The sequence below is a fragment of the Castor canadensis genome, chromosome 14, assembly GCF_047511655.1.
Source record: "Castor canadensis chromosome 14, mCasCan1.hap1v2, whole genome shotgun sequence".
Classification (NCBI taxonomy): Eukaryota; Metazoa; Chordata; class Mammalia; order Rodentia; family Castoridae; genus Castor; species Castor canadensis.
This window is the reverse complement of record NC_133399.1, coordinates 10,210,207-10,237,376: the sequence shown is the minus strand read 5'-3', so window position 1 is coordinate 10,237,376 and position 27,170 is coordinate 10,210,207. Positions and strand designations below refer to the sequence as shown.

The 27,170-nt window shown below is 38.6% G+C and overlaps 1 protein-coding gene and 1 pseudogene across 2 annotated transcripts in view; one reads left to right on the top strand and one right to left on the bottom strand.

Moving 5' to 3' along the window:
- Positions 1–18,739, top strand: part of LOC141416644 (uncharacterized) — a 138,820-nt gene extending 120,081 nt beyond the window's left edge. For both annotated transcript variants that reach the window (XM_074053788.1, XM_074053787.1), the window contains 3 exons: positions 12,789–12,915; positions 13,141–13,192; positions 14,676–18,739. In XM_074053788.1, the coding sequence (XP_073909889.1) occupies positions 12,882–12,915; positions 13,141–13,192; positions 14,676–15,822 (1,233 nt within the window). In that variant the 5' untranslated portion in view covers positions 12,789–12,881 and the 3' untranslated portion in view covers positions 15,823–18,739. The remainder of the gene's footprint in view (positions 1–12,788; positions 12,916–13,140; positions 13,193–14,675) is intronic.
- LOC109688285 (lactosylceramide 1,3-N-acetyl-beta-D-glucosaminyltransferase-like) overlaps positions 1–20,634 on the bottom strand; it is a 65,611-nt pseudogene extending 44,977 nt beyond the window's left edge.
- Between the last annotated feature and the right edge of the window lie 6,536 nt (positions 20,635–27,170).

The window sequence follows — 27,170 nt, the reverse complement described above, 5'->3', positions numbered from 1 at the left end:
TCTGCACTGCAGAATTTGAGGTCATCCTGGGCTACACTGAAATACCCTTTCCATTCCCCCAAATTCTCATATACAAGGGAAAGTAGACGGTAAAGATCTGAAAAACTCTCAGCCTACCTGTGTCCTATACCAAGTATTGTGTCCAAGAAATATTATTAAGGTGATTTTCATGGATGGAAGTAAGTCACATTTTCTTACATCTGTGCAGTGGAGGAAACTGTGAAGTGTTGATCTTCAAAGCTGCTAGGCCATGACTAGTTAAGACATTGACATACAAAGTTTAAATAGTGTGTCAGGTGCCACTGGCTTATGTCTGTAATCCTCTCCACTTTACAGTCTATGATGGCGACGATGGCAATTCAGTGTAGCAACTCCCAGGAATTTGGTAGTTCCCACTGTATGGCTTCTGGTCCTTAGATCCCAGTCTTATTCATAACATTTCAGCTCATTTGTCCTAACACTTCATTTCCTTTCTAGCTTACATTTCCTGGTATATTATTACACTTTTCCTCTTCCACTTATACTGAAATCTGTTGTCCTCTTTCTCTGCATGGTGAGTGAATTTTGTAAGGTTTAATTTTTTGTGTGAGTTTTTTTGCCATTTACATAAAGGGAAACCTAGCTGAGGACAAGAATCAAAATATTAGCTCTCAAACGGTTTCTTGATATGACTACATCATTCCATATGTTTTAGCAACATTTTATAAATTTCTACTTTCTTCCTCATTTCAGGTGATTACCCTGTTTCCTGAACATTGAAATCATAGGACAGAAACTTTTTTATCATCTTAAAAATTGCCAATCCAAACCTATTTGTGACAGTACCTACCCCTTCATTCTTACTATTAAAGTGAGGGACTTATTTCTCCCTTAATCTAAATGATGGTTCCTCCATACGTCATCCAGATGTTAGCCCCTCTCACTGTATAATGTATTTGCTGGATTTCCCTACTCCTTCCCCTTGTCAGTGTTTCCCTAAATCAACTTTCCCAGCTCTTCACATCATTGCCTCACAGCCCCTCCTGCCCCATTCCCCCAGCACCTTTCATATCCCACTGGTGACCTGAAAATGCTACTTCCTCATTGTCGCTGAATTCATTTAGTATTCTCAAATGGATTGTATTCTTGCCACTTCACTAAAACTGCTTTTAGTGGTGTTCTTCACCAACATCAACATTATGGCCTCAATTAAAAAGATTAATTTCATGCTGTTTTTGAACACCTAACAAGAACTTGTGGCATCTTTCATACAATAGGACCTCACTTCTCTACAGTTGCCCACTGCAGAGAATGTCCAATGGGAGAGCCATGGTTGTATCTGCAGGCTTTGTGTCAGTTCCTGAGATGCACATTTCTGTTAGAGAGCTTCCAGGAATCTCAGGCCAGCACATGGGCCTCTGCTATTCTGTGACCTCCTAATTCAAACATGGACCTGTGCTTTGCTTCCCCTAATTCAGATTTAAACTTAAGACTCTTGAAGATTATCAATATGAGGATAAGTGTAAACAAACTTAGCTAAAAGCTCAGGAATAACAAAGAAAATGAACGTATAATGACTCCATTAAGTCAATATTCTCTTTTGCAGACTTGATTCATCAGTAGCTGGAGGTTCCCAAAGTTGATTCTTAAGGAGTTGTTTGTTTTCCCTCTTTACTCAATAGAGATCACCTTTAGGAAGAATCTGACACCAAAGCATAGTCGCTTTCTTTATTTCTTATGGATGAATAGTGAGTCATTTCTCAAACTCTCATTTCCCCATGTGATTAAGAGTGATGTACAAGTAATAGATAACCCAACATTGTTGCATTGTTCATAGGTATTGTGTAATATCAATCACAACTCAGTATGCATAAAGTAAAATGATTAAATGGATTCTTTCCAAGGGCTTTATTCTACAAATCAGTGACAAGATTTGGTGACACTTACACAATAGTGTCATGATAATAACATATAACCAACCAAATAAAATAGTATTTTTTGGTGTATATGGAAGAGAATGTGGTCTTTGGGTTGTCTTGATGATCTTGGAGTGTCATGGCAAGCCTATGATCTTGGAGAGCCCTGATCTCATTTTCTCTTGATGGGCGGGACCTTCAGCATCATCTCTAGAACCTAATTCTCAAAGATAGGAATAGAGGACATTCCTTTTTTTTTTTTCTTTAGCAGGTTCTGGGCTTTGAACTCATTGCCTAGTGCCTTGTTAATCAGCTCCTTTACTACTGTCCTCTGTCAGTTCCATTCCATGTTCCCATGGAGTGGAGTAAACATCCTGTCAGAAACCATCTATGAGCCAAGATCTGTTTCCCCCATGCACCCACATGCAGTGAAGAATATGGAAATCGAATGGCCTAGTCCTCATTCCAAGTGGATTGGGCTTCATCTGTCAGATGCCCCACCATTTGCCATAAGCCTTTTCTGGTCCAGTTTTGGAAGTTACCCCATATCTGAGGATGATGGATTGGTCAGAGTTTTGATAAAGGAAGCCCAAGACTTGCAGAACTAGCCCTTGGCTTCAGGAAGGACTAGGCAGTAGGGTATCTTACATGAGAGTAGAGGTTAGGGTAGACAGATAGGTGAATGAATGGTTTCCTGGTAGAAGGGACAGCAAATGCAAAGGTTCAAGAGACAGTGGCATGGGGTATTGAAGGAAACGAGTTCAGATCTCTGCCTCCTCAGTATGCAGGATTGCAAGTGTGAGCCATTGGCATGTAGCTGTAGTTATTTTTAATAAACCACTATCAAGCACTATCTGAATCTTTGCTGATTAGAAATGGTGGTGTCTCACCCTAAGATTAGCATGTGTTTAACCTTCTGATTATGGAGTCCCCTGGAAAATGTGGTAAAAAGACTAGCTTCTCTTTCTTTGCTTTGTGCTATCTTCCCCCCCCCCCGCTCTTTTATTTTTATTTTTATTTTTTTTTTCATTTTTCTTTTATTATTCATATGTGCATACAAGGCTTAGTTCATTTCTCCCCCCTGCCCCCACCCCCTCCCTTACCACCCACTGCTTTGTGCTGTCTTAATTGTGTGTGTGTGTGTGTGGTACTAGGACTTGAACTCAGGGACTACACCTTGAATTTATCCACCAGTTTTTGGTTTTTTTTTGTAATGGCTTTGTTCGAGGTAGGATCTTGAGGACTATTTGCATGGTCTAGCTTTGAACTTCCATGTGCCTGATCTCTGCCTCCTGAGTAGGTAGGTTTACAGGCATGGATGGAAGTAGAGATCACGTTAGCCATTCACAGATCTCTGGTGGGTTACCTCTGTAATCATAGTTGCTTAGGATTAGAGATCAGGAGAATCAACTTTGAAACTAACCTGGGCAAAGAATTCAAACACAGTACAGAAAATGAAAAATTACTGGAGCTAAAAGACAAAGTAGAGCAAAAATATCTCCAATATATCCTTTATAAAAGTAGTACCATACAGAGTAAGAATGAATCAAAATAGAATTGAAAAATGTCCAAAACATAAAGAAACCAAGTTGGAGCTTAGATGTGTTACTCAAGCAGTAGAGAGCCTGCATAGCAATTGTGAATCCCTGAGTTCAAACCTCAATACCACCAAAAAAAAAAAAAAAAACCAAAACAAACAAAAAGTACTAACTTAAGTGGGAAAGAGTGTATTCTGTAGAAAGACATGTAATTTTTTCCTCTATTGCTTAATTAATACCCGGATAATTTAGGATAGCACAATTTTTTTACCAGGCAGTCGACATTCTCAAATAAAAGAGATAATTTTGATGTATGTGCATACTGAATTATCCTTCCTGACTCCTGTCTAGTTTTTCATTCAGAGTAGACTACAAGAACAAAAGTACAAACATCTGATGCCTGTCTCCCTTTTTATTCGCAGGGGATGCACTCACCTCACTGAGAAGCAATTGTTTTGTTTTCCCTGTGTGACTGGGGCTTAAAATCTAGGCCTGGTGCTTCCTAGGCAGGCCCTCTAATCCTTCAGACACTACATCAAGTGGTTTTTGTGGGGATTTTTGAGATACTATTGTGAAAACTGTTTCCCTGGATTGGCTCTCAACCTGATTCTCCTGATCTCTGCCTTCATGTCCAATTAAGGTGTTTTTTTTTTTGTTATGTTTTGGATTTTTTGTAGTTGTTTTGAACTCAAGTCCTCATGCTTGCTAGGCAGGTGGTCTCATTTCTTGAGACACTTTCCCAGCCCTTTTCTGTGATGGGGTTTTTCAGGTAAGGTCTCATGGAGTATTTGTCCAGGTCTGGCTTCAAACTGCTCCACTCCTAATGTGTGACTCCTGAGTCATTAGTATTAGACACATGAGACACCAGCATGCCCAGCCCAACTGAAGTTTTTAGTTCTTTGAATATTATGTCTGCATTTCTCCCAAGTCTTGTATTCAAGATTGTTTTCCTTTTTTTCCAGAATGGAAAAGTGATTGAAAAACTAACAGAAAATGGGAGGTCATTTTTTATGCCTCAGAAAATCAATTATACCTGCATTAACTTGGAGAGTCATTAAATTATAAGGCTTTGTATGAGAAAACAGAAATTCCAGAAGATTTATAGATCAGTAGTGTTACTTTCTACCAAAAGAGCAACCTTCCACGAGGCTGGCTTCTACTCCTGTAGACTGAACTGCACTGTTTAACATCCTGCACAAAACAGCAATGTTTGCATGTGGCTGAAAACTGGGATAATCTTGTAGCGACCTGAACATTTTACATCCATAAAATACAAATTTGGACTTTGAACTAATGATTGTTTTAATTTTTTATTGTTTTATTATTCATATGTGCATACAATGCTTGGGTCATTTCTCCCCACCTGCCCCCACCCCCTCCCTTAACACCCACTCCACCCCCTCCCTCCCCCCCCCCCCCCCCCCCCGCTCAATACCCAGCAGAAGCTATTTTGCCCTTATCTAATTTTGTTGAAGAGAGAGTATACGCAATAATAGGAAGGAACAAGGGTTTTTGCTGGTTGAGATAAGGATAACTATACAGGGCATTGACTCACATTAATTTCCTCTGCATGTGTGTTACCTTCTAGGTTAATTCTTTTTGATCTAACCTTTTCTCTAGTTCCTGTTCCCCTTTTCCTATTGGCCTCAGTTGCTTTTAAGGTATCTGCTTTAGTTTCTCTGCATTGAGGGCAACAAATGCTAGCTAATTTTTTAGGTGTCTTACCTATCCTCACACCTCCCTTGTGTGCTCCACTTTTATCATGTGCTCAAAGTTCAATCCCCTTGTTGTGTTTGCCCTTGATCTTATGTCCACATATGAGGGAGAACATATGATTTTTGGTCTTTTGGGCCAGGCTAACCTCACTCAGAATGATGTTCTCCAATTCCATCCATTTACCAGCGAATGATAACATTTCGTTCTTCTTCATGGCTGCATAAAATTCCATTGTGCATAGATACCACATTTTCTTGATCCATTCATCAGTAGTGGGGCATCTTAGCTGTTTCCATAACTTTGCTATTGTGAATAGTGCTATAATAAACATGGGTGTGCAGGTTCCTCTGGAGTAACTTGTGTCACATTCTTTTGGGTATATACCCAAGAGTGGTATTGCTGGATCAAATGGTAGATCAATGTTTAGATTTTTAAGTAGCCTCCAAATTTTTTTCCAGAGCAGTTGTACTAGTTTACATTCCCACCAACAGTGTAAGAGGATTTCTTTTTCCCCAGCATCCTCGCCAACACCTGTTGTTGGTAGTGTTGCTAATGATGGCTACTCTAACAGGGGTGAGGTGGATTCTTAGTGTGGTTTTAATTTGCATTTCCTTTATTGCTAGGGATGGTGAGCATTTTTTCATGTGTTTTTTGGCCATTTGAATTTCTTCTTTTGAGAAAGTTCTGTTTAGTTCACTTGCCCATTTCTTTATTGGTTCATTACTTTTGGGAGAATTTAGTTTTTTAAGTTCCCTGTATATTCTGGTTATCAGTCCTTTGTCTGATGTGTAGCTGACCAATATTTTCTCCCACTCTGTGGGTGTTCCTTCAGTTTAGAGACCATTTCTTTTAATGAACAGAAGCTTTTTAGGTTTATGAACTCCAATTTATCTATGCTGTCTCTTAGTTGCTGTGCTGCTGGGGTTCCATTGAGAAAGTTCTTACCTATACCTACTAACTCCAGAGTATTTCCTACTCTTTCCTGTACCAACTTTAGAGTTTGTGGTCTGATATTAAGATCCTTGATCCATTTTGATTTAATATTGGTATAGGGTGATATACAGGGATCTAGTTTCAGTTTTTTGCAGACTGCTAACCAGTTTTCCCAGCAGTTTTTGTTGAAGAGGCTGTCTTTTCTCCATTGTATATTTTTAGCACCTTTGTCAAAGAGAAGTTGGTTATAGTTGTGTGGCTTCATATTCAGGTCTTCTATTCTGTTCCACTGGTCTTCATGTCTGTTTTTGTGCCAGTACCATGCTGTTTTTATTGTTGTTGCTTTGTAATATAGTTTGAAGTCAGGTATTGTGATACCTCCAGCATTGTTCTTTTGACTGAGTATTGCCTTGGCTATTCGTGGCCTCTTGCATTTCCATATAAATTTAACAGTAGTTTTTTCTGTCTCTTTAATGAATGTCATTGGAATTTTGATGGGAGTTGCCTTAAACATGTAGATTACTTTTGGGAGTATAGACATTTTTACTATGTTGATTCTACCAAACTATGAGCATGGGAGATCTCTCCACGTTCTATAGTCTTCCTCAATCTCTTTCTTCAGAAGTTTATAGTTTTCTTTGTAGAGGTTGTTCACATCTTTTGTTAGGTTTACACCTAGGTATTTGATTTTTTTTTTGAGGCTATTGTAAATGGAATTGTTTTCATACATTCTTTTTCGGTTTGTTCATTATTAGTGTATTGAAATGCTAATGATTTTTCTATGTTGATTTTATATCCTGCTACCTTGCTGTAGCTATTGATGATGTCTGGAAGCTTCTGAGTAGAGTTTTTTGGGTCTTTAAGGTATAGGATCATGTCATCTGCAAATAGGGATATTATGACAGTTTCTTTACCTATTTGTATTTGTTATTCCTTCTTCTTGTCTAATTGCTCTGGCTAGGAATTCCAGTACTATGTTGACTAGGAGTGGAGATAGTGGGCATCCTTGTCTAGTTCCTGATTTTAGAGGGAATGGTTTCAGTTTTTCTCCATTAAGTATAATGCTGGCTGTAGATTTGTCATATATACCTTTTATAATGTTGAGGTACTTTCCTTCTGTTCCTTGAACTAATGACTTTTTAAAAGTGTTTTCTTTTCCTCTGCAAGGAAACAAGTAGAAATCTCTAACCAAAGGCATGTTTAGTCCTTTGGCAAGCCTAATGTGTCTCATTCACTCATGTAACAGCCACCTCCAGCAAGCAGCACTTCCAGCATATCAGGATGAGAGATTCTGCGGTGACTTCTGCATTCAGGCTGTCTAGGGATATGTGAAATAGTGATGGAGCACTGGGTTTTGATCTCATAGGCTCCTGCTTAAAGGCAGCCACTCTTTCCACTTAAGCTATTCCACCAGTCCTGTGTTCAGTGTTTTTGAGATAGGGTCTGTCAACATATTTCCTCCTGATCTCTGTTCCCGTGGGGTACGAAAGCAGGAATGGTTCACCAGAGCCAGCAACCTGCAGTATGTAAATCTTTGATGGATCCTGCATTTCCTGAATTCCTTTATGCAACCAAGGTAAAATAATTTCCCATATCCTTTGTAACTATGAAATTTAGGTTTTCAATTTTGGTCTATAATCCAAATAGACTAAATACATTCTACACATCTGCTATGTGTGGCTTCATTTTATTGTTGATGTTGTTGTTTTTATTTATTTTAGTGTGACAGGCTGAAGGTTTTTAGCTAGTGAAACAAAGAGAAAAATATTTCCTGTACCCACCCAGGAATGATGCAAGACTCCTGATTTTTTCTTTTTTGATACAGAGTCTCCCTAAGTATGCCAGGATGAGAGTGGACTCAATTCTTCTTTTGCCTCCCCTATGCTGGGATGAGTGTCTGAATGAAGTTTTTTTATGGGCTGCTTTCACATATTCTTTTGTATATTTTATGTTGACATATCAAATTGTGAATGGAACAGTAACATGTTTATAAAGAAAAGCACAACAAAACCATTTTTTTTTTAAATCTTGCTTACCATCATTCTTTTTCCTTTTTGGTGTTACTGGGGATTGAACTCAGGCCCTCGCACTTGGTAGGTAGGTAGGTAGGCACTCAACCACTTGAACCACACCCTATCCCTTTACAGTCATTTCAAAGCTAGAAAGTGACAGCAGGGGTTGAACCCTAAAGTGTCCTCATTTCAAGCATTTACATACTTATTATTTACAAGTCCTTGGTATGTCCTCAGTCTTGAAGAAAAGTTCTCCATTTTTTTATTTAAAAGGTTTAGTGTTGGCGGTACTGGGATTTGAACTCTGGGCCTTACCCTTGTTAGGCAGGCATGCTATCACTTGAGCCAGTCCACCAGCTGTTTATTCTCATTCCTTTCTTTTTTTTTTATTTTTTTTTCTTTTATTATTCATATGTGCATACAAGGCTTGGGTCATTTCTCCCCCCTGCCCCCACCCCCTCCCTTACCACCCACTCCACCCCCTCCCGCTCCCCCCACCTCAATACCCAGCAGAAACTATTTTGCCCTTATCTCTAATTTTGTTGTAGAGAGAGTATAAGCAATAATAGGAAGGAACAAGGGGTTTTGCTGGTTGAGATAAGGATAGCTATACAGGGCATTGACTCACATTGATTTCCTGTGCATGGGTGTTACCTTCTAGGTTAATTCTTTTTGATCTAACCTTTTCTCTAGTTCCTGGTCCCCTTTTCCTATTGGCCTCAGTTGCTTTAAGGTATCTGCTTTAGTTTCTCTGCATTAAGGGCAACAAATGCTAGCTACTTTTTTAGGTGTCTTACCTATCCTCACCCCTCCCTTGTGTGCTCTCGCTTTTATCATGTGCTCATAGTCCAATCCCCTTGTTGTGTTTGCCCTTGATCTAATGTCCACATATGAGGGAGAACATACGATTTTTGGTCTTTTGGGCCAGGCTAACCTCACTCAGAATGATGTTCTCCAATTCCATCCATTTACCAGCGAATGATAACATTTCGTTCTTCTTCATGGCTGCATAAAATTCCACTGTGTATAGATACCACATTTTCTTAATCCATTCCTCAGTGCTGGGGCATCTTGGCTGTTTCCATAACTTGGCTATTGTGAATAGTGCCGCAATAAACATGGATGTGCAGGTGCCTCTGGAGTAACAGTCTTTTGGGTATATCCCCAAGAGTGGTATTGCTGGATCAAATGGTAGATCGATGTCCAGCTTTTTAAGTAGCGTCCAAATTTTTTTCCAGAGTGGTTGTACTAGTCTACATTCCCACCAACAGTGTAAGAGGGTTCCTTTTTCCCCGCATCCTCGCCAACACCTGTTGTTGGTGGTGTTGCTGATGATGGCTATTCTAACAGGAGTGAGGTGGAATCTTAGCGTGGTTTTAATTTGCATTTCCTTTATTGCTAGAGATGGTGAGCATTTTTTCATGTGTTTTCTGGCCATTTGAATTTCTTCTTTTGAGAAAGTTCTGTTTAGTTCACATGCCCATTTCTTTATTGGTTCATTACTTTTGGGAGAATTTAGTTTTTTAAGTTCCCTGTATATTCTGGTTATCAGTCCTTTGTCTGATGTATAATTGGCAAATATTTTCTCCCACTCTGTGGGTGTTCTCTTCAGTTTAGAGACCATTTCTTTTGATGAACAGAAGCTTTTTAGTTTTATGAGGTCCCATTTATCTATGCTATCTCTTAGTTGCTGTGCTGCTGGGGTTTCATTGAGAAAGTTCTTACCTATACCTACTAACTCCAGAGTATTTCCTACTCTTTCTTGTATCAACTTAAGAGTTTGTGGTCTGATATTAAGATCCTTGATCCATTTTGAGTTAATCTTGGTATAGGGTGATATACATGGATCTAGTTTCAGTTTTTTGCAGACTCCTAACCAGTTTTCCCAGCAGTTTTTGTTGAAGAGGCTGCTATTTCTCCATCATATATTTTTAGCTCCTTTGTCAAAGATAAGTTGCTCATAGTTGTGTGGCTTCATATCTGGGTCCTCTATTCTGTTCCACTGGTCTTCATGTCTGTTTTTGTGCCAGTACCATGCTGTTTTTATTGTTATTGCTTTGTAATATAGTTTGAAGTCAGGTATTGTGATACCTCCTACATTGTTCTTTTGACTGAGTATTACCTTGGCTATTCGTGGCCTCTTGTGTTTCCATATAAATTTCACAGTAGATTTTTCAATCTCTTTAATGAGTGTCATTGGAATGTTGATGGGAATTGCATTAAACATGTAGATTACTTTGGGGAGTATCGACATTTTTACTATGTTGATTCTACCAATCCATGAGCATGGGAGATCTCTCCACTTTCTATAGTCTTCCTCAATCTCTTTCTTCAGAAGTGTATAGTTTTCCTTTTAGAGGTCTTTCACATCTTTTGTTAGGTTTACACAACAAAACCATTTGATAGGCTAGGAATGTGTGGCTTAATGGTAGAGTATTTGTTTATCAATCAAAACACCCTGATTCCAATCTCCAGTACCACAAAGAAACACAAAAATAAGGTGACAAATTTTGGCTAGTCCAAATCCATTGATGGATTCAACTTTAATATACTCTACTTGGAGGTGCTTAAACTATGGAAGGTAGTTCCTACTGAGGGCATAGTTTGAAAAACATACACCTTGTCCCTGCCCCTACCTGTCACAGTATCTTCTTCTTTTCCAATAAGATTAGCTGCTTTACTAGGACTACAGGTAGTAGCCACATAAACCCAGCTACTGGCTTGCTTTTTTTGTTGTTCATTATTGTGCAATATTTTTGTGCAGTGCAATAAAAGGTAATGAAGATTAAGGACTCCTTCTCTGCGTTTATCATGACTTTCTCATTTTCCCCATTCATTTGGTTCAGGTTACATGAATAGAATTTATTGTGTGGTTAGCAGAAGGGGAAAAGAAAGGTGAATGTAGACATCATGACTGTTACCTTCAGTTCCTTGAAAATCACATCAGATGAAGGACAGGGACCAGGATACAATGGAGGGAATGAAACAAAAATGCCCCGACCCCGAAAGTCACATTGAAGGAAAGATGCACAGTATCTGCCAAACAGAGACTTTTGGCTCACCCTGAAATCTACCCTCTGTATCCAAGTGGTTTCTCAAACACATGCAGTTGGTTTTTGCAAAGGAAGTGCAGCATTCTGTCATTGGTATTGTGCTGAGTTGAAACTGACTAAAATTAAGTACAATTTACCATCTAATCCTTTTTCTCACAATGACCACCCTTCAGTAGACTCCTGAGTCTTGAAATGCCCACATGGGAGAGGGGTTGGCAGTGAATTTTTTTCTTGGAGGGAATAAACGCAACATGCTCCTCATTCTGCCATGTGTTCTGTATCCTGTCCCTTTCCTATGTAAATTACTGCATTAGTTTGGGACTCAGCTTAAATGTCCCTTCCTCAGCAAGTGCCCTTACTCCTGCTTCAATTAGCTTTATTGCTTTCTTGAAGACTACATTCATAAGAAAGAAATTCATCTGAATTTCATAAAACCTGTAGTTTTCTGAATTATTATTCCTTAAATAATGATAATCCCTCTTGTACTAAGGTTAGCTTTAAATTCCATACAGCCTCTGTGAGCTGTGGATTTATAATGTTGTGCTGAGACCCCTGGTATTTACAAAGGTGATAGCTACTTGAGAATGTTACATGCGTGTTCTTGGACATTTAGTGAGACAGGTTAGGGGAAAGAGAATCAAAACATTATCCTCCACCCACAACATGAGTGAATTCTGGAAGAAAATTTCAAATGAATAATTTAAATTGAACAACATAAGAGTCTCAGTTGGGTTGAAGAAAGGGAGAGTTACAGTGCTTGAGAAGATAGGCTTCAATGGTCCATCCCTTTAATCTTGGCTACATAGGAGTTTGATATTGGGAGGCTTCTGTTTCCAAGCAGCCAGGCCAAATAGTTTAAGAGACCCCCATCTGCAATGTTAGCAGAGTTCATGTGGTAGAGAGGCTATCTTGCAAGAAAGAAAGACCTGTATCCAAATTCCAAAACCACCAAAAAATGGAGGCACACATTAGGGGGATTGTGATTCAAAGCTAGCCTGTCAAATAGTTCATGAGACCCTATCATGGAAAACCCTTCACAAAAAAATGACTGTTGGATTGGCTAAAGGTATAGGGACTGAGTTCAAATTCCAGTACTGGAAAAAAAATGCATGTTGATCATGGAAACTGGAAACACACAGTTCCTCTTTCATTTTACCTGATGAGTTAATGCCACCAAAGTTCCAGGCACAGTTGAACTTTGTGTTCAAACATTTCTAAGAATACATAGTCTCAGGACAAGTGTTTTTTGTTTGTTTTGTGTTTTTCTTTTGTTTTTCCTTGTGGGAGTGTGGCTTGAATCAGGGCATGCTTACCAGCCCTAGTAATGTTAGTTGTCTTGTGCAAGCTGAATTGCAATTAAGCATTATGACAGAAAGTATAGACCCACTCTTTAATAAGTAATTGGGGCTGTTGAGGAGTATTTATTTTGTTCTGCTATTGCTCTTGTTTTCACAAGTGTTTTCTGGCTAGTGTTAAAAGTACTATGTGAAAGAATGTGGGTTTGCATGAAGAGCAAATGTTTAATCCCCAAGACATGTAATGAACACTTTGAGAACACAGCATCATGTGAACACTGTAAGTCTGTATCTTCAGTACTGTCAGTCTGACCTTCCTCCTTGAAATACACTTGTCATATTTTAGGCATCTGTGACCTTTGATGACGTGTGTGTCAACTTCACCCAGGAAGAGTGGGCTTTGCTGGATTCTTCGCAACAGAAGCTGTACAGGGATGTGATGTTGGAGACCTTCAGGAACCTGGCCTCTGTTGGTAAGGATGACTTCATTCCCTTAGTCAATGAGAGAACCAGTGTTTGGTGCTCTTCAATGCTTTGGAATAATTTGGAATGTGAAAACCATAAATGCAGTGAACATACCACATGTTGGCATATTATACCATAAGCCTACTTAGAATCTAGTAGTTATTCTATATTAATGTTTTTCAAAATGTCTTCTTTTTCTGTCTCTATTTTATTAAAAAAAAATTCCAAAACAGAGGAAGATCAGACCAATGAAGAGGTTTATGGAAATTCCAGAAGCAATCTAAGGTAATTTGTACTCAAAACAGAAAGCAACTTAGACACTGAAGGAAAGGAATGTAGCTATGATTACAGGAGCTAGCCACTCCCCCACCATGTTTGAGGTATTTTCTGCACATAACATTTTTATGGAACTGTGAAACCTATTGAAGTTATTTTAAGGTGGGGAATGGGGTAGGAAGAACCATGAAAGAGGGAATGACACAAACTGGGATATCAAATATATCTATATATATCCATATCTATAACTATATCTATATATATCCATATGGATATATATATCTATATATGGATATATATAGATACAGATATCTCACAAAGAAATCCCACATATAAATACCATATAACACTAAAAATATTCAAAAAGAAAGGAGAGGAAACAAGAAGTGTCACTTAAAGAGGACTATAGGTCTGTCCCAACTGATAGAGTGCATGTGTTGCAGGTGTGAAGGACCAAGTTGAAACCCTAATACATAAGAAAAGATTAATTAAAACAGGAAGAAATTGCATTTATTTTTTCTTTTGTGCTCAGGATTAAACTCTGGGCTTGCTACACAGGTGCTGTACTGCTTGTGCCATTCTGACAACAAGAATTAAATTTGTCAAAAAGAAAATGATGTTTTGGGCTTGTAGACTTTCTCAAGTGAAGCAGTATACTGCCAAACTAGCCAGTGTGAGGGTTGTTTTTCAAGCTGTATGCCTTGCTTCAAACCTTATCCTTAACCAAAACCAAAACAAGTGTTTTTTGTTGTTTTTGTTTTTGTTGCACCACCAAGAGGCAACATGCTGGCTTATCATACCTGTAATGATAGGTATTTGGGAGGCATAGATCAGGATGATGGAAATTTGAAACCATCCTCTGGCAAATAACTCTTGAAACCCTAACTCAAAAATTCCTAACACATTAAAGGGCTGGCAGACTGGTACAGGTGGTAAAGTGCCTGTCTAGCAACTGTGAGGCCTTCAGTTCAAACACCAGTATTACACACAAAAAAAAAACCCCAGGAAATTCCAATCCAAAATTTTCCAGTATCAGAAATGTGGATTACTACCATGGTGCCCCAGTGATGATCTGCAGTTTTTATGTACAAAACTTTTCATTCAATAAATTGTGAAAAATATGATTATATGAACTCTCTTTCAGTGTGTGAATATATGGTGCATTTGCTGAAAATGAATTCTGTGTTTGGATTGGTGCCTATACTTTTCAATATAGCTTCTTAGGATTATGCAAATACTAAAATGTAAATGATTTTGCTCACAGTTTTTCCATGTACAATACTCAAATGCATTTAAATGTAAAGTAGATAGTCAATGTTTGCAAAATACTGGGATGGAATCTTTAGATATGCATAACCATGCTACTGGTTTGATAATATATCTCCTGGAACCATCCCGCATGGTCAAAAATTCTTTCAGGGCATAAAATCATTACTCCTCCTGGTATGTATTTGAAAATATAGCTTAGTAATATGTTTCTCATTATTTCTAGAGGTCAAGTAATAGGGAGATTTTGTGAACAGAAAGAAGATATTCAGTGTGAAGTCTTTGGCCATACTTCAGAACATATCATGAGCAATATTACTCCTGCTGGAGTGGAAACAAATGAAAACTGTGTGTGTACAGAAGTCTTCATCAGGCATCCATCCCTGAGTCTGTCCGTCCGAGCTCAGGGCATATATGAGCCACATGAGTATCAGGAATATGGAAAAAAGCCACTTAAAAGGAAGTATTCTAGAAAAACCTTTCCTGATTCCACATTTCTTAAGTGGAATGAAAGAAGTCACCCTGGAGAGACATCGTTTCTATGTAAGCAGTGTGGAAAAGTCTCCTTTCATTTTAGTGGCATTTGCAAACATGAACTGACTCATGGTGGAGAAAAAACGTATGTTTGTCAGCAATATGGGAAACCCATGTCACATTTGTGTGCTGTTGGAAAACATGAAAGAACTTCCATTACAGAGAAACTCTATGTTTGCAAGCAATGTGGAAAAGCCTTCAATTCTTCCAGTTACCTGAAAACACATGAGTGTTTTCACCCTAGAGTGAAGCCCTTTATAAGGAAGGAATGTGGGAAAGTCTTTAGTTCACCCACCTGGATGAACCTCAAAAAACATGAACGACTTCAAATTGGAACAAAACATTATCCATGTAAAGAATGTGGGAAAGCCTTCTATTTGTCCAGTGATCTTCGAAGACATCTAAAAACTCACAGTGGTGAGAAACCATATGTGTGTGAGCAATGTGAAAAAGCTTTTAGTCGTTCCAGTTCCCTGATAATGCATGAAAGAACTCACACTGGAGAGAAGCCCTTTGCATGTAAGCAGTGTGGAAAAGCTTTCAGTTCTTCCAGTTACCTCAAAGCACATGAAAGAATTCACACTGGAGCAAAACCTTATGCATGTCAACAATGTGGAAAAGCGTTCCGTTGGTCCAGTGACTTTAAAATACATGAACGAAGTCACTGTGGTGAGAAACCCTATGTATGTATGCAATGTGGAAAAGGTTTTGTTTGTTCCAGTTACCTCAAAACACATGAAAGAATTCACACTGGAGAGAAGCCCTTTGCATGTAAGCAATGTGGAAAAACCTTTAGGTCATCCAGTAACCTCAGAAAACATGAGCGAATTCACACTTGAGCAAAACCTTATGCATGTAAACAATGTGGGAAAGCATCCTGTTGGTCCAAAGCCCTTAGAAAACATGAAAAAGATCACAGTGGTGAGAAACCCTATATTTGTAAGTAATGTGGAAAACATTTTAGTCCTTTCAGTGACTTCAAATACACGAAGGAATTCACAATGGAGTGAATGCTTACGAATTTAAGCAATATATGAAACCGTTTTACATTCCAGTGATCTTTGAAGACATAGAGAAACTCACCTTCAGGCAAAACCTGTGTATGCTACCAGTGTGGGAAAGCCTACATCTACTGAGTGTCCTTGAAAGACATGAACCAAGTCACAGTTATGTAATGTAGAAAGAAAATAAGGAGAGGCCATCCCTTGCATGGGCACAGTCACTTAGCTGCACAAGTTGGTCATGCATGTGATTGAATTAGCATTGGTTCCTTGGCAGACATAGAACACCTAATCATCCTGTTTCTGGGCTTAGAACTCACTTTTTGAGCTTGTATGATATAATTTCTAAAGGCTGGTGGAGTTGATCATGTGGTAACAGCACCAGCCTGACAAGTGTGAAGGCCCTGAGTTCAAGCCCTAGCGCTTCCCCACCCCCCAGAAAACACAGTAATATTTTAAATCTCAAAAATGACATCAGAACAGAAATGGCAAATATTAGTTTGTTGTGTATTCAAATCACTAATTAAAATATATTTATAATTGGTATGTGACATCTTGAAAATTCCTTTACAAAACTGCTGGCAGAGTTGCTCAGCAGGTAGAGGGTAGAGGGCCTGCCTATGAAGTCTGACCCCTCAGTTTAAATCCTATTGCCACCCAAAAAATTTTTCACAGGTATAATTTTGGCTTAATTACTCATGACTGCCCAGTCCTGCTCACTGATTGAAGTTCATCATGTCCTTTCTTTTGTTGTCTTCCACACCACCATGCTCTTCAACTCTCTGTCACTGGAAAGAAAGATGGAGCATTTGAGAAGTAGCCATGCAGCTTCAGAGATGTCCCCATAAGCAAGGAAAGACCCAGAAGGCCAACACAAATTTCTATTCATGAAGCCATTTTGAGTGATTCATACTTTCCGAGTATGAGCAGATTTGGCTTTTCAGGCACATATTCTGTATTGTTCATTATTAGCTTGTGGAATGTATTGGGGGGCGGGGAGGTTTTTTTTCATGGTACTGGGTTTGATTCAGGTCCTCAAGCTTGGTAGGTAGCCACACCTACTGCTAGAGATTACATGCATGAGCCACCAGCCCCACTTATTTCAAGAACAGACAAGGCAGGGATGAAGTAGTTCTTACAAGGGCACATGCATTGTGTTCTCATCTATTTCCTGACCCTTAGACAAATTATAAGTTGGGATGGGAAAGATAAAATTTAAAACAATTTGAGAAGCCATTCTCAAATCAATTTTGGATGTAAGAAAAATTTCTTTCATAGGAAAAAGTTAAGGATAAGAACTGGATGGAGAAACAAAATGTACTAAAATGACTGGAGGTAAAAGACAATCAACAAAGTAGAATAAAAATACCTGCAATACATATAATGTAAAAGTGTTAGTTAGCCAGGCACCAGTGGCTCACCCCTGGACTACTAACCACTTGGGCAGCTGAGATCTAGAGAGTAGAGGTTAGAAGCCAGCCCCAGCAAGTTGTTTGCCAGACCCCATCTCCAATATAACCAGAGCAAAATGCAATGGAGGTGTGACTCTAGCCTGTTTTGCAATCTGGATGCCTGGAGTTTAAACTCCACATCAAAGAAAAAATATTAGCTTTCAGAGTAAGATATATGAATGGAATTATAATGAGAAGTGGCCAAAATAAAACTTACTCAAGATACAACACCATGCACAAAATCAGTACTGGTTTTGAATGGATGCTCTAAATGAACACTGCTGCCAGTTGGGAATAGTTTCAACCATGTAGGAATTCAGACAAGGGAATCCAATAAAATGCTGAATTATATAAAATCGCAATGCAGAAATACTTTGGGTACTTAAACAAAAGCCCTGACCAACTAAGTTCAGCAGGCAGACAACTGTCCCCAAACTGGCAAAATAAAGAGATCAACCCAGGGAATCATAGCTTCCTGGAAAAAAAGCTTATAAGGAGAACAAAGAAAGGAAAACTTGAACTGCAGCTGATGAACTGCTGAAGGCTAAATGTCCAGTAGTTTGAGAGATAAATTCTAGAAGAGATTAAGGTTTAGAGGACATCGTACATATGAGAGTTTCACCTCCAAAAGCTCTGCTAGGTTCTCACATTAAATTTCAGCCACTAATTGTTTCAGTAAAAAACATTAGAAGGGTTGGAAGCATGTTTCAAATGGTGGACACCTGCCTATTAAGCATGAAGCCCTCAGCTCAAACCCCAGTACCTCAAGTAAAATAAAGAAGTACAATGTGCAACTTACTATTCTATCAATTGTATCAATATGTGAATTATTTAAATGCACCAATTAGACATCAGTGATATGGTTGGTTAGAAAAAGAGCTAACTGTTCGTTTCATGAGAAATCATCTTACACTGAAAGATGTGAGTAGTTGAAGAAATATTAGTCAAAGTATTCAAAATATCACTTGGAAGCTTGGTTCCAGTGCCTCACACCTGTAAATCCTACCTACTCCAGACTCAGAGATCTGGGGATCACTGTTGGAAGCCAGTCCATGTAAAAAATTAGAGACTTTTTCTCAAGAACACCCAACACAAGGGCTGTTGGAGTAATTCAAGTAGTAAGAGTGCCTGTCTAGCAGCCCTGAGGCCCTGAGTTCAAACCTAAGGTTGCCAGAAATAAAAAGTCTCCATCTCCCAACACTGTTTATAAGCTATTAATGAGCAGTACAGAATATGTGCCTGAGCTGGCTTTGAACCATGATCCTCCTGATCTCTGCCTCCTGAGAAGCTGGTATGACAGGTGTGGGCCACTGTTGCCCTTCTACAATGTAGGTATTCTATTACAATAAAATAATTATATATATGAAAAGCAGTGTATCCAGTTAATAGTCTAATTTCATCCTTCTGTAATGTATACATTTTTCCAAGCATCATGTTCTAAATTATGATTATTTACATTTTGGTTAGCATTTAAATATGTTTAAAATAAAAACAGCAAGAATAGATGACATGAGTTTATGTATTGAGAGAGAATTCTAACACTATCTCAATCCTAGAGAATCTATAATTCTAGTCCTATGTGGAAATAGCAGATATGAATGCACTCTTACATCCTGAGTCATTCTACCTGACATTTTTAGATGTATTTATGTGTGTTTTCACAGCTCTGGAAAAGTTCTAGTTCATTTCCTTTTTCCCGGGTAGAGCCACAAGATATTTCTGTATGACTATATCCTGTGTTTTAATGATTACCTGCAATTGAGCATTTTTGCTACATGGCATGGGGCCATGAGTTCAAACCCCAGTGCTGCCAATAAAAAAAAGAAAAAGAAAATCTACCTGATGAAATAACAGATGTCTTAATGCATGGATATGCACTGAGAAATCTTTGTTAGTTTTCTTTTGCATGTTTGGTACATCATCTTATAAATGAGACATCTGTGTTTTCTCTATCTGCTGCCTGTGGAGCCATGGCTTTATAATCAGTTTAACTGTTTTTGCCTAAGTCACCATTTTATCCTTGCAAGGTTATGTAATGTCCCTAGAAACAGACATCACCTAATTCTTTCTCTAGCAAGAGGGTATTGTTTGCATCTTGGCCACATTTGATCAGTTTTGTACAGTAAGTGTACCATATTAATAGATCTAGGCACAACTCATGATTACCAAAAAAAACCTTAAAAAGTGTTTTTTTCCTTCTGATCTATAGCATTCTTCCAAAGGTGCAGAAGATATTGCACTTGTCCAGATGTCATCATTTTTTTGTACATCCAGGGATGATAAAAAATGCTTTACCTTAATCAGAGAAAAACACATGGTACAGTGGTACTATTCCCATTTCACATTTTTTGTCACAGAGGCCCATGGACACATCATCTATGTAAAGACTAGAATTCAGTGCCTGTGACACATCACAGACTTTGTCAGTCATGTCACTGGAGATGACATAGGCAGTGCCATCCCCATAGTCAGCGTAAGTTGGCCAGTGGTTCATTTCCTAACAAACATAGTATTTGAGGCTTTTAAACCTAATGGGAGGGGATGCACAAAGAATATGACCATTCCAAAAGTCTTGAAAACCTGTTTGTTCTAACCCATGATGGGATTCAATAAAATTTGGCATGTGAATAAGTGTGTCATCAGCAGTCATCAAGAATTTGCCATGTGGACACAAGGAGATTCCTCAATGAACTGCGGATGTCCTTTAAGAGGAAGATTGTAGAAAGAATTGGTAAAGTTTGCTGAAATATATCACTATACACTTGGTCTTCCCAAACCAGTATTCTTTGCAATTCTCCCTAGAGTGAAGGAAGAGTACCTAAGGCAACCAAAGTTTTGATGCAGGCATTGTTGAGGCTGAACAAATTTCTAGTTGCCCCACATTCTTCTAATGGCAGAAAGTCACTCATAGTTCTCAGGAAGAGTCTTTGCAAACAGTAAAAGGAGGACATCTTGACCTTGACACTTCTTCTTGTGCTTGGTCAAGTATGGATGGGGAGTTCCCTCTGAGCTGTTGTAAGAGACAGGGTATCAGCCACAAAGTCATAGCTATTTATGAGGTATCTCTAAGAGTAGGACTTCTTATTTCTCATAATTGGATTGTGAGTCAGTCCCATAAAAGCTATCAAGGTTAGTATGAAACAAGTGGAAAATAAGTGAAAAAACTGCCAACTTTTACTCTTCTGCCACTAACGAACATCCCATATTCACTTGGATGTGTTTTTTTTTTTTTCAAGATCCATATTACAGACTCGTGCATCTTCAGGAACACAGAGCTTTGTATTGTGTGGAACTTGTGTGTGTAGTTATTTAAAATGGAAAAGGATCTTCTTCAATGCATTAATTTAGTTTACTATCATTATCTGTGAGATTGCAAAAGAATGGAACACACTGTAAGATGAGGACATTGGCACACAGCATCCTTCCACTCTGGCATTCTTCATGGAGTTTCATGTGGGAACTCTGCTCTTTCTGTGAACATGAACTGCTACTGTGTAGTACACCAGAGGCAGGAAGCTGGGAAGGCTTAAGAGATGGTCCAGGTGTAGATCCTCCATCAAAGAATCAGTAAGTGTTTTGCTGCAGGATGGAAACAGGACCAAGTTCAATTCTTGCTCTCCAGAGGTCCCAACTGGAGGTCACCTTTCCTTCCTGAGGCAGAGAGCAAGTCTCTGATCTCAAAAACAAGAGCTGCAGGTTATAAGTGCCAGGTGAGGCCTGGACAGCCAGACCCTGCTGGGGTTGCCTTCTTGTAGGGAGCCAGCTGCCGTGGCCAAGTAGGGAAAGCCTAATCAGGTGACCTGGCCAAAGGCACTGTCACAGGAACTTGATCCTCTTGATCTTTGCCTCTTGAGTAGCTAGGATTACAGGTATGACTTACTGTACTAGGCTTTAAGAAGGAAATTGTGGGCAAGTGTTAAGTAGTAGCTGTCAAACCAGCTTCTCAGAATTTCATCATCCAGGGGGTATTGTGGGTTTCTCTATCAGTAGACTCCATCTAATGAGCATGTCAGAATACAGCAAACATTCAGAGGGAAAACGGCTGTGGAACAAATAGCTTTTGTTTCCTCAACTCTTTGAGAAAATCAAGCCATCTTTGCACTTAGGCCAGTGAGGTGGCCATCCTGATATTTCCCAGATGCCAGAAGCAGAGAAACTTCTGTGCAGTATGTGTCAGGACAGCTGGTGTGAGCTCTGTTGTGGGGTGTAGGTGATAGGAATTGTTATAGAGTTGCTAGTATCCCAGCCTAGAAAAAGAAATTAGAGTCACCCATCCACACACAGGGCATCCATGTTCTTATGCTTTGCCAAATGATTGCAGTGTAGTGTCATTGCAGTGTGGTAAGATACGAGAATGGATGGAGTGTAAGAGTGTGGAGTCCATAAGTGGAATGAACCTCTGGGAAACAGCACTGAATCAATTTGTTATTAGTGAGTCTAGAACTCCAGCATGTGAGTCTCACCCTTCCACCTAGAAATGTATGTGAGGTGTTTTAAGAGTTGGTGACTTTTGAGGATGTGACTGTGAACTTCACCCTGGAGGACTGGGCTGTTCATGATGCTTCCCAGAAGAAGCTCTACAAAGATGTGATGCTGGAAACCTTCAGGAGCCTGGCTGCTCTAGGTAAAAGCATTACCATTCCTTTCCTTAGTTAATCAGAAAGCAAGTGTTTCTTTTTTATTGGTGCTGTTGCATCATTTTGTTTATGAGAAACAAATATTTTCATGAAAATAGCAGTAGGCAAATGTCTTGAATCCATGAATACAACAGGTTTAGTAATTTTCCTGTAGTGTTGTAATAATTAATACTGATTTTTACATGGTCTAAATTTTAGGAAAAGCATTGGAAGAACAAAACACTGAAGATGACTACAAAAACTTCAGGACAAATCTAAGGTAAATTCACAGAGTGGACAGCAATGTTTCTTCAGAATCTTGGTGTTATAGGACATTTTAAAAAGAAGGAAATGATGCAAAATCTCCCAACTTCTAATTAGTTTAAACTCAGACACTTTCTTCCAAAACATCATATGGGTTGAGCACACATAATCAGAAAATCCAAAGTGCAAATTGTTCTAATATGAGAAACCAGAGATCTGAAGTACCATAGTGCCTGCTACAAGTGTCATTGTGTCAGAGTTTTACTATATACAAACTCTGCTCCATTCACTATGTTAGTTAAAATGTATCAATATGTTTTCTTAAAACTTTGGGTATAAGGAGTGTATCACACAATAGTAAATTCCTATTAAGATTGGTATAGATTGATAATATTACTATGTGCAATAGAGTTAATTGTAGATATGGAAGTACTTAAGAATCCAACATGCTTCCTGTGATCTCTAGCACTGTGAATCAGAAACAGGCACTCTTCTATCTATGACATAGCCATTCAATGCTTGCCAGATACCTGTGTGGAAGACAGTGTTACACTACTGTGCATGAATGCCACTGCTTAGAACATAGCTGTCCATGTGCAATGTTGCAGGGAATTCAGTCTGATAATGACCAAAATTCTTAGAAAAAGAGACTGTGTGTGTGTGTGTGTATGTGTGAGGTAATTGTTGGTGTTTGAACTCAGGCCCTCTAGCTTGCACACAAGTATCCTACCATGTTCCCAAACTATGTTCTAAAGTTTTTAGAGAGCATAAAGCCAACACATTTTCCAATAAATAATTAACAAAAAAAACGTTAATAATGCACTTCATCTGGGTGATTTTGTCTCAGTTCTATAATCCTTGTTACTCAGGAGGCAGACCAGATGAAGTAGAAGATAGAGGTTCCAGGCTAGCCAGGGCCAATAGTTTATAAGACACTGTCAAAAAAAATACCCAAGGAGGATTCCAAGATGGCAACTAGAGGAAGGAAGCAGAAAGTGTGCTTCCAAAAGTAAAATCATGGAGAGACACTGGAGATACACCTTACAGGAAAAACCACTAAGAGGCAAAACTTTGACTCCTCCACACACCTGGCATGCGCGTAACATTCCCACTCCACATTAAATGGAGAAACCAGGAGGGATCCCGCACCACCAGAACCAGCACCCAGACTGCTTCAGAATACACAAACCTCAAGGTAAGCTAAGCAGCATGCAGTACTCCCACAGACAATCCTGGGCCAGATCAACATAGCTCCCTGGAAAGACCGACCCCCACCCAGGGAAAAAAGAGAAACTGAATAATAAACAACAACAAAAAAAGACATGTAGCAAAGAGGGCAGGGCGCCCTGAGCACTGAAGGGGGGGAGGGGCAATCCCCCACAGAATTGTAAATAAACAAGCCGGCTGGAGAAGGCAGGAGCAGTGGCAAGCGCCCAGCAACCAGGAGTGGGAAAGCTTGTAAAAGTGGTGGTGGGAGGAAAACTCCACAGGAGTTTGGGAAATGCCCACTTCCCAGGTGAACTGTAAATCAACACACCAGCCAGAGAAAGTGGGTGTAGCACCACCTTCCCCAGTGTGCTTGGAAAGGGGAACGCTTGTAACAGTGGAGGTGGTGCCCAGGAGAACTCTAAATGATCAAAGCCTGCAGGGCTAGGTGAGTGTTAAGCTCAATCCTGAGATCTGCATAAATAAAGCCTCCAGCAACATCACTCTGACAGTAGTGGGCAGGTGAGCCTCAGCCTCATATAGACATTCACAATCCTGTCTTCAGACTCTCTTCTTTTTTTTTCCTCTCTTCCTTTGATGAGACAACAACCAAACTACACCTGCATGCTGAAAAACTTACTGAAACTATATTGCATTTGAACTTGGGACACTTTGTGGTGTTTTCTTTTTTTGTATTTTTTATTGTTTTTTTTCCCTTTGATGAAACAATGACAGAACTATTTCTGAGCCACCATCTCCAGGATTGGAGGCTAAGGGATTAACCCCAAAATTATTAAGACTGAAACTATTGCATTTGAACTTGGAGAATTTTTATTTTATTTTATTTTATTTTATTTTATTTTATTTTTCAATCCTCTCTCTGTCTCACTAAAGCCTCTTTAGCTTACTGTTGATTAGTACACTATCTCTGCCTGTTTATATCTTTGAAACTTTTTTGTTTGTTTGTTTGTTTTGGTTTTTTACTAGTTTGTTTATTTATTTTTCACTTTTTCTTTACATTCCTTGCTTTCCTTCTCTCACCCTTCCATTCTAAATGTCACCATTGTTATTATTACAAGCTAGAAAATACTTAATTGCACACAGTACAGGGACAATAACAACACCAAGGGCAATGAGGGGAAGACATAAAAAACAGGGAAACCGTTTCCCTACAGCAAAAAATTAGTACAGGAACCAGACGGAAATTAGGAAAACAGATACTCAGATCCAGACTCCAACAAAATGAAGATAAACTATGCCAAAGAACAATCTCTCAAAGAAGAAATCCTACAAATAATCAATGAGGATTTTATTGAGGTGATACTGGACATGGTCAACCAAAATGTACAGGAGACACTCAAGAAATTCCAAGACAACAAAAATAGAGAACTTGAAAAAGCAAAAGAAGAAATAAAGGAAACCATAGAAGCATTGTATAAACACCAAAGTGAAACAAAGAACACAATTAATAAAGAGATAAATGAACTCAGGACAAAAATAGACAACATTAAAGATGAAGTGACTCAGGATATGGAAAACCTCAGAAAAAAGAATGAAACAGAAGTGCAAAACAAAATGGAAGGCCAATCAGCAGAATAGAACAACCAGAAGACAGGATCTCAGAACTCGAAGATGAAATGTACTTAAAGAAAAAACTGAAGAACTATTAGTTAAACAACTCAAGAACTGTGAAAAGAAAATGCAAGAACTCACTGACTCCATCAAAAGACCAAACCTGAAAATCATGGGCATTGAAGAAGTAGAACAGGTGCAAGCAAAGGGAATGTGTAATATAGTCAACAAAATAATTACAGAAAATTTCCCAAAACTACAGAAATCTATTCCCATACATATGCAAGAGGCCTCCAGAACACCAAACAGATCAGATCAAAATAGAACTACCCAACAGCATATCATCATTAAAACAAGTTCAGAAACAAGGGAAAGAATATTGAAGGCTGTAAGAGAGAAAAAACAAATAACATACAGGAAAACCCATCAAAATCACAGCAGACTTCTCAACAGAAACATTAAAAGCAAGAAGACCTTGGGGTGAGATCTTCTGGGCACTGAATGAAAATAACTACAACCCTAGGATATTCTACCCAGCAAAACTATCATTCATAATAGAGGGAGCAATAAAAGTCTTCCATGGTAAGCAGAAACTAAAACAATATGTGACCACAAAGCCACCACTACAAAAGATTCTTCAAGGGATTCTGCACACAGAAAGTAAAACACAACATAACCATGAAAGGGCAGACAGCACCAAACTACAGGAAAAGAAAAGCAAGAAAGTAGAGAGTAACCTCAACTTAGGTACACACAATCAAATCTTCAAACAACTAAGACAACTAAATGACAGGAATCACCAAATACCTATCAGTACTAACACTTAATGTTAATGGACTTACTTCCCCAATCAAAAGGCACTGTTTGACAAACTGGATTAAAAAGGAAGACCCAACAATTTGTTGCTTACAGGAGACCCATATCGACAACAGAAATAAGCATAGGCTAAGGATGAAAGGCTGGAAGAAAATTTGCCAAGCCAATGGCCCCTGAAAACAGGCAGGAGTAGCAATACTTATCTCTGACAAAGTACACTTCAAACCTACATTGATCAAATGAGATAAAGACGGACATTCCATACTAATAAAAGGGGAAATAGACCAAAAGGAAATAACAATTATCAACCTATATGCACCCAATGTTTACGCAACCAATTTCATCAAACATACCCTGAAAGACCCTTAAGCATATATTAACTCCAACACAGTGGCCGTGGGAGACTTTAACATCCCCTTATCATCAATAGATAGGTAATCCAAACAAAAAAATCAATAAAGAAACCCTAGACCTAAATATACCATAGATCAAATGGACATAGTTGATGTCTACATAATCTTTCACCCAACTTCTACACAATATACATTCCTCTCAGCAACCAACAGAACCTTCTCCAAAATAGATCATATCCTAGGGCACAAAGCAAGCCTCGGCAAATATAAGAAAATAGAAATTATACCATCCATTCTATCTGATCACAATGCAATAAAACTAGAACTCAACAACAAAAATAAGGTAAAAAGCGTGAAAACAGCTGGAAACTGAATAACTCATTGCTTAATGAACAATGGGTCATGGATGAAATAAAAGAGGAAATTAAAAGGTTCATTGCTTAATGAACAATGGGTCATGGATGAAATAAAAGAGGAAATTAAAAGGTTCCTGGAAGTCAATGAAAGTGAAAACACAACCTACTGGAACCTATGGGACAGATCAAAGGCAGTCCTGAGAAGAAAGTTTATAGCCATGAGTGCATATATTAAAATGACTGAAAGATCTCAAATCAATGACTTAATGATTCATGTCAAACTCCTAGAAAAACAAGAACAAGCAAATCCCAAAACAAATAGAAGGAGAGAAATAATAAAAATAAGATCTGAAGTCAATGAAATAGAAACCAAAAAAAATACAAAGAATTAATGAAACAAAAAATGGTTCTTTGAAAAAATAAACAATTTCGACAGACCCCTGGCAAACTGACAAAAATGAGGAGAGAAAAAACCCAAGTTAGTAGAATCAGGAATGCAAAAGGGGAGATAACAACAAACACCATGGAAGTAGAAGAAATCGTCAGAGACTA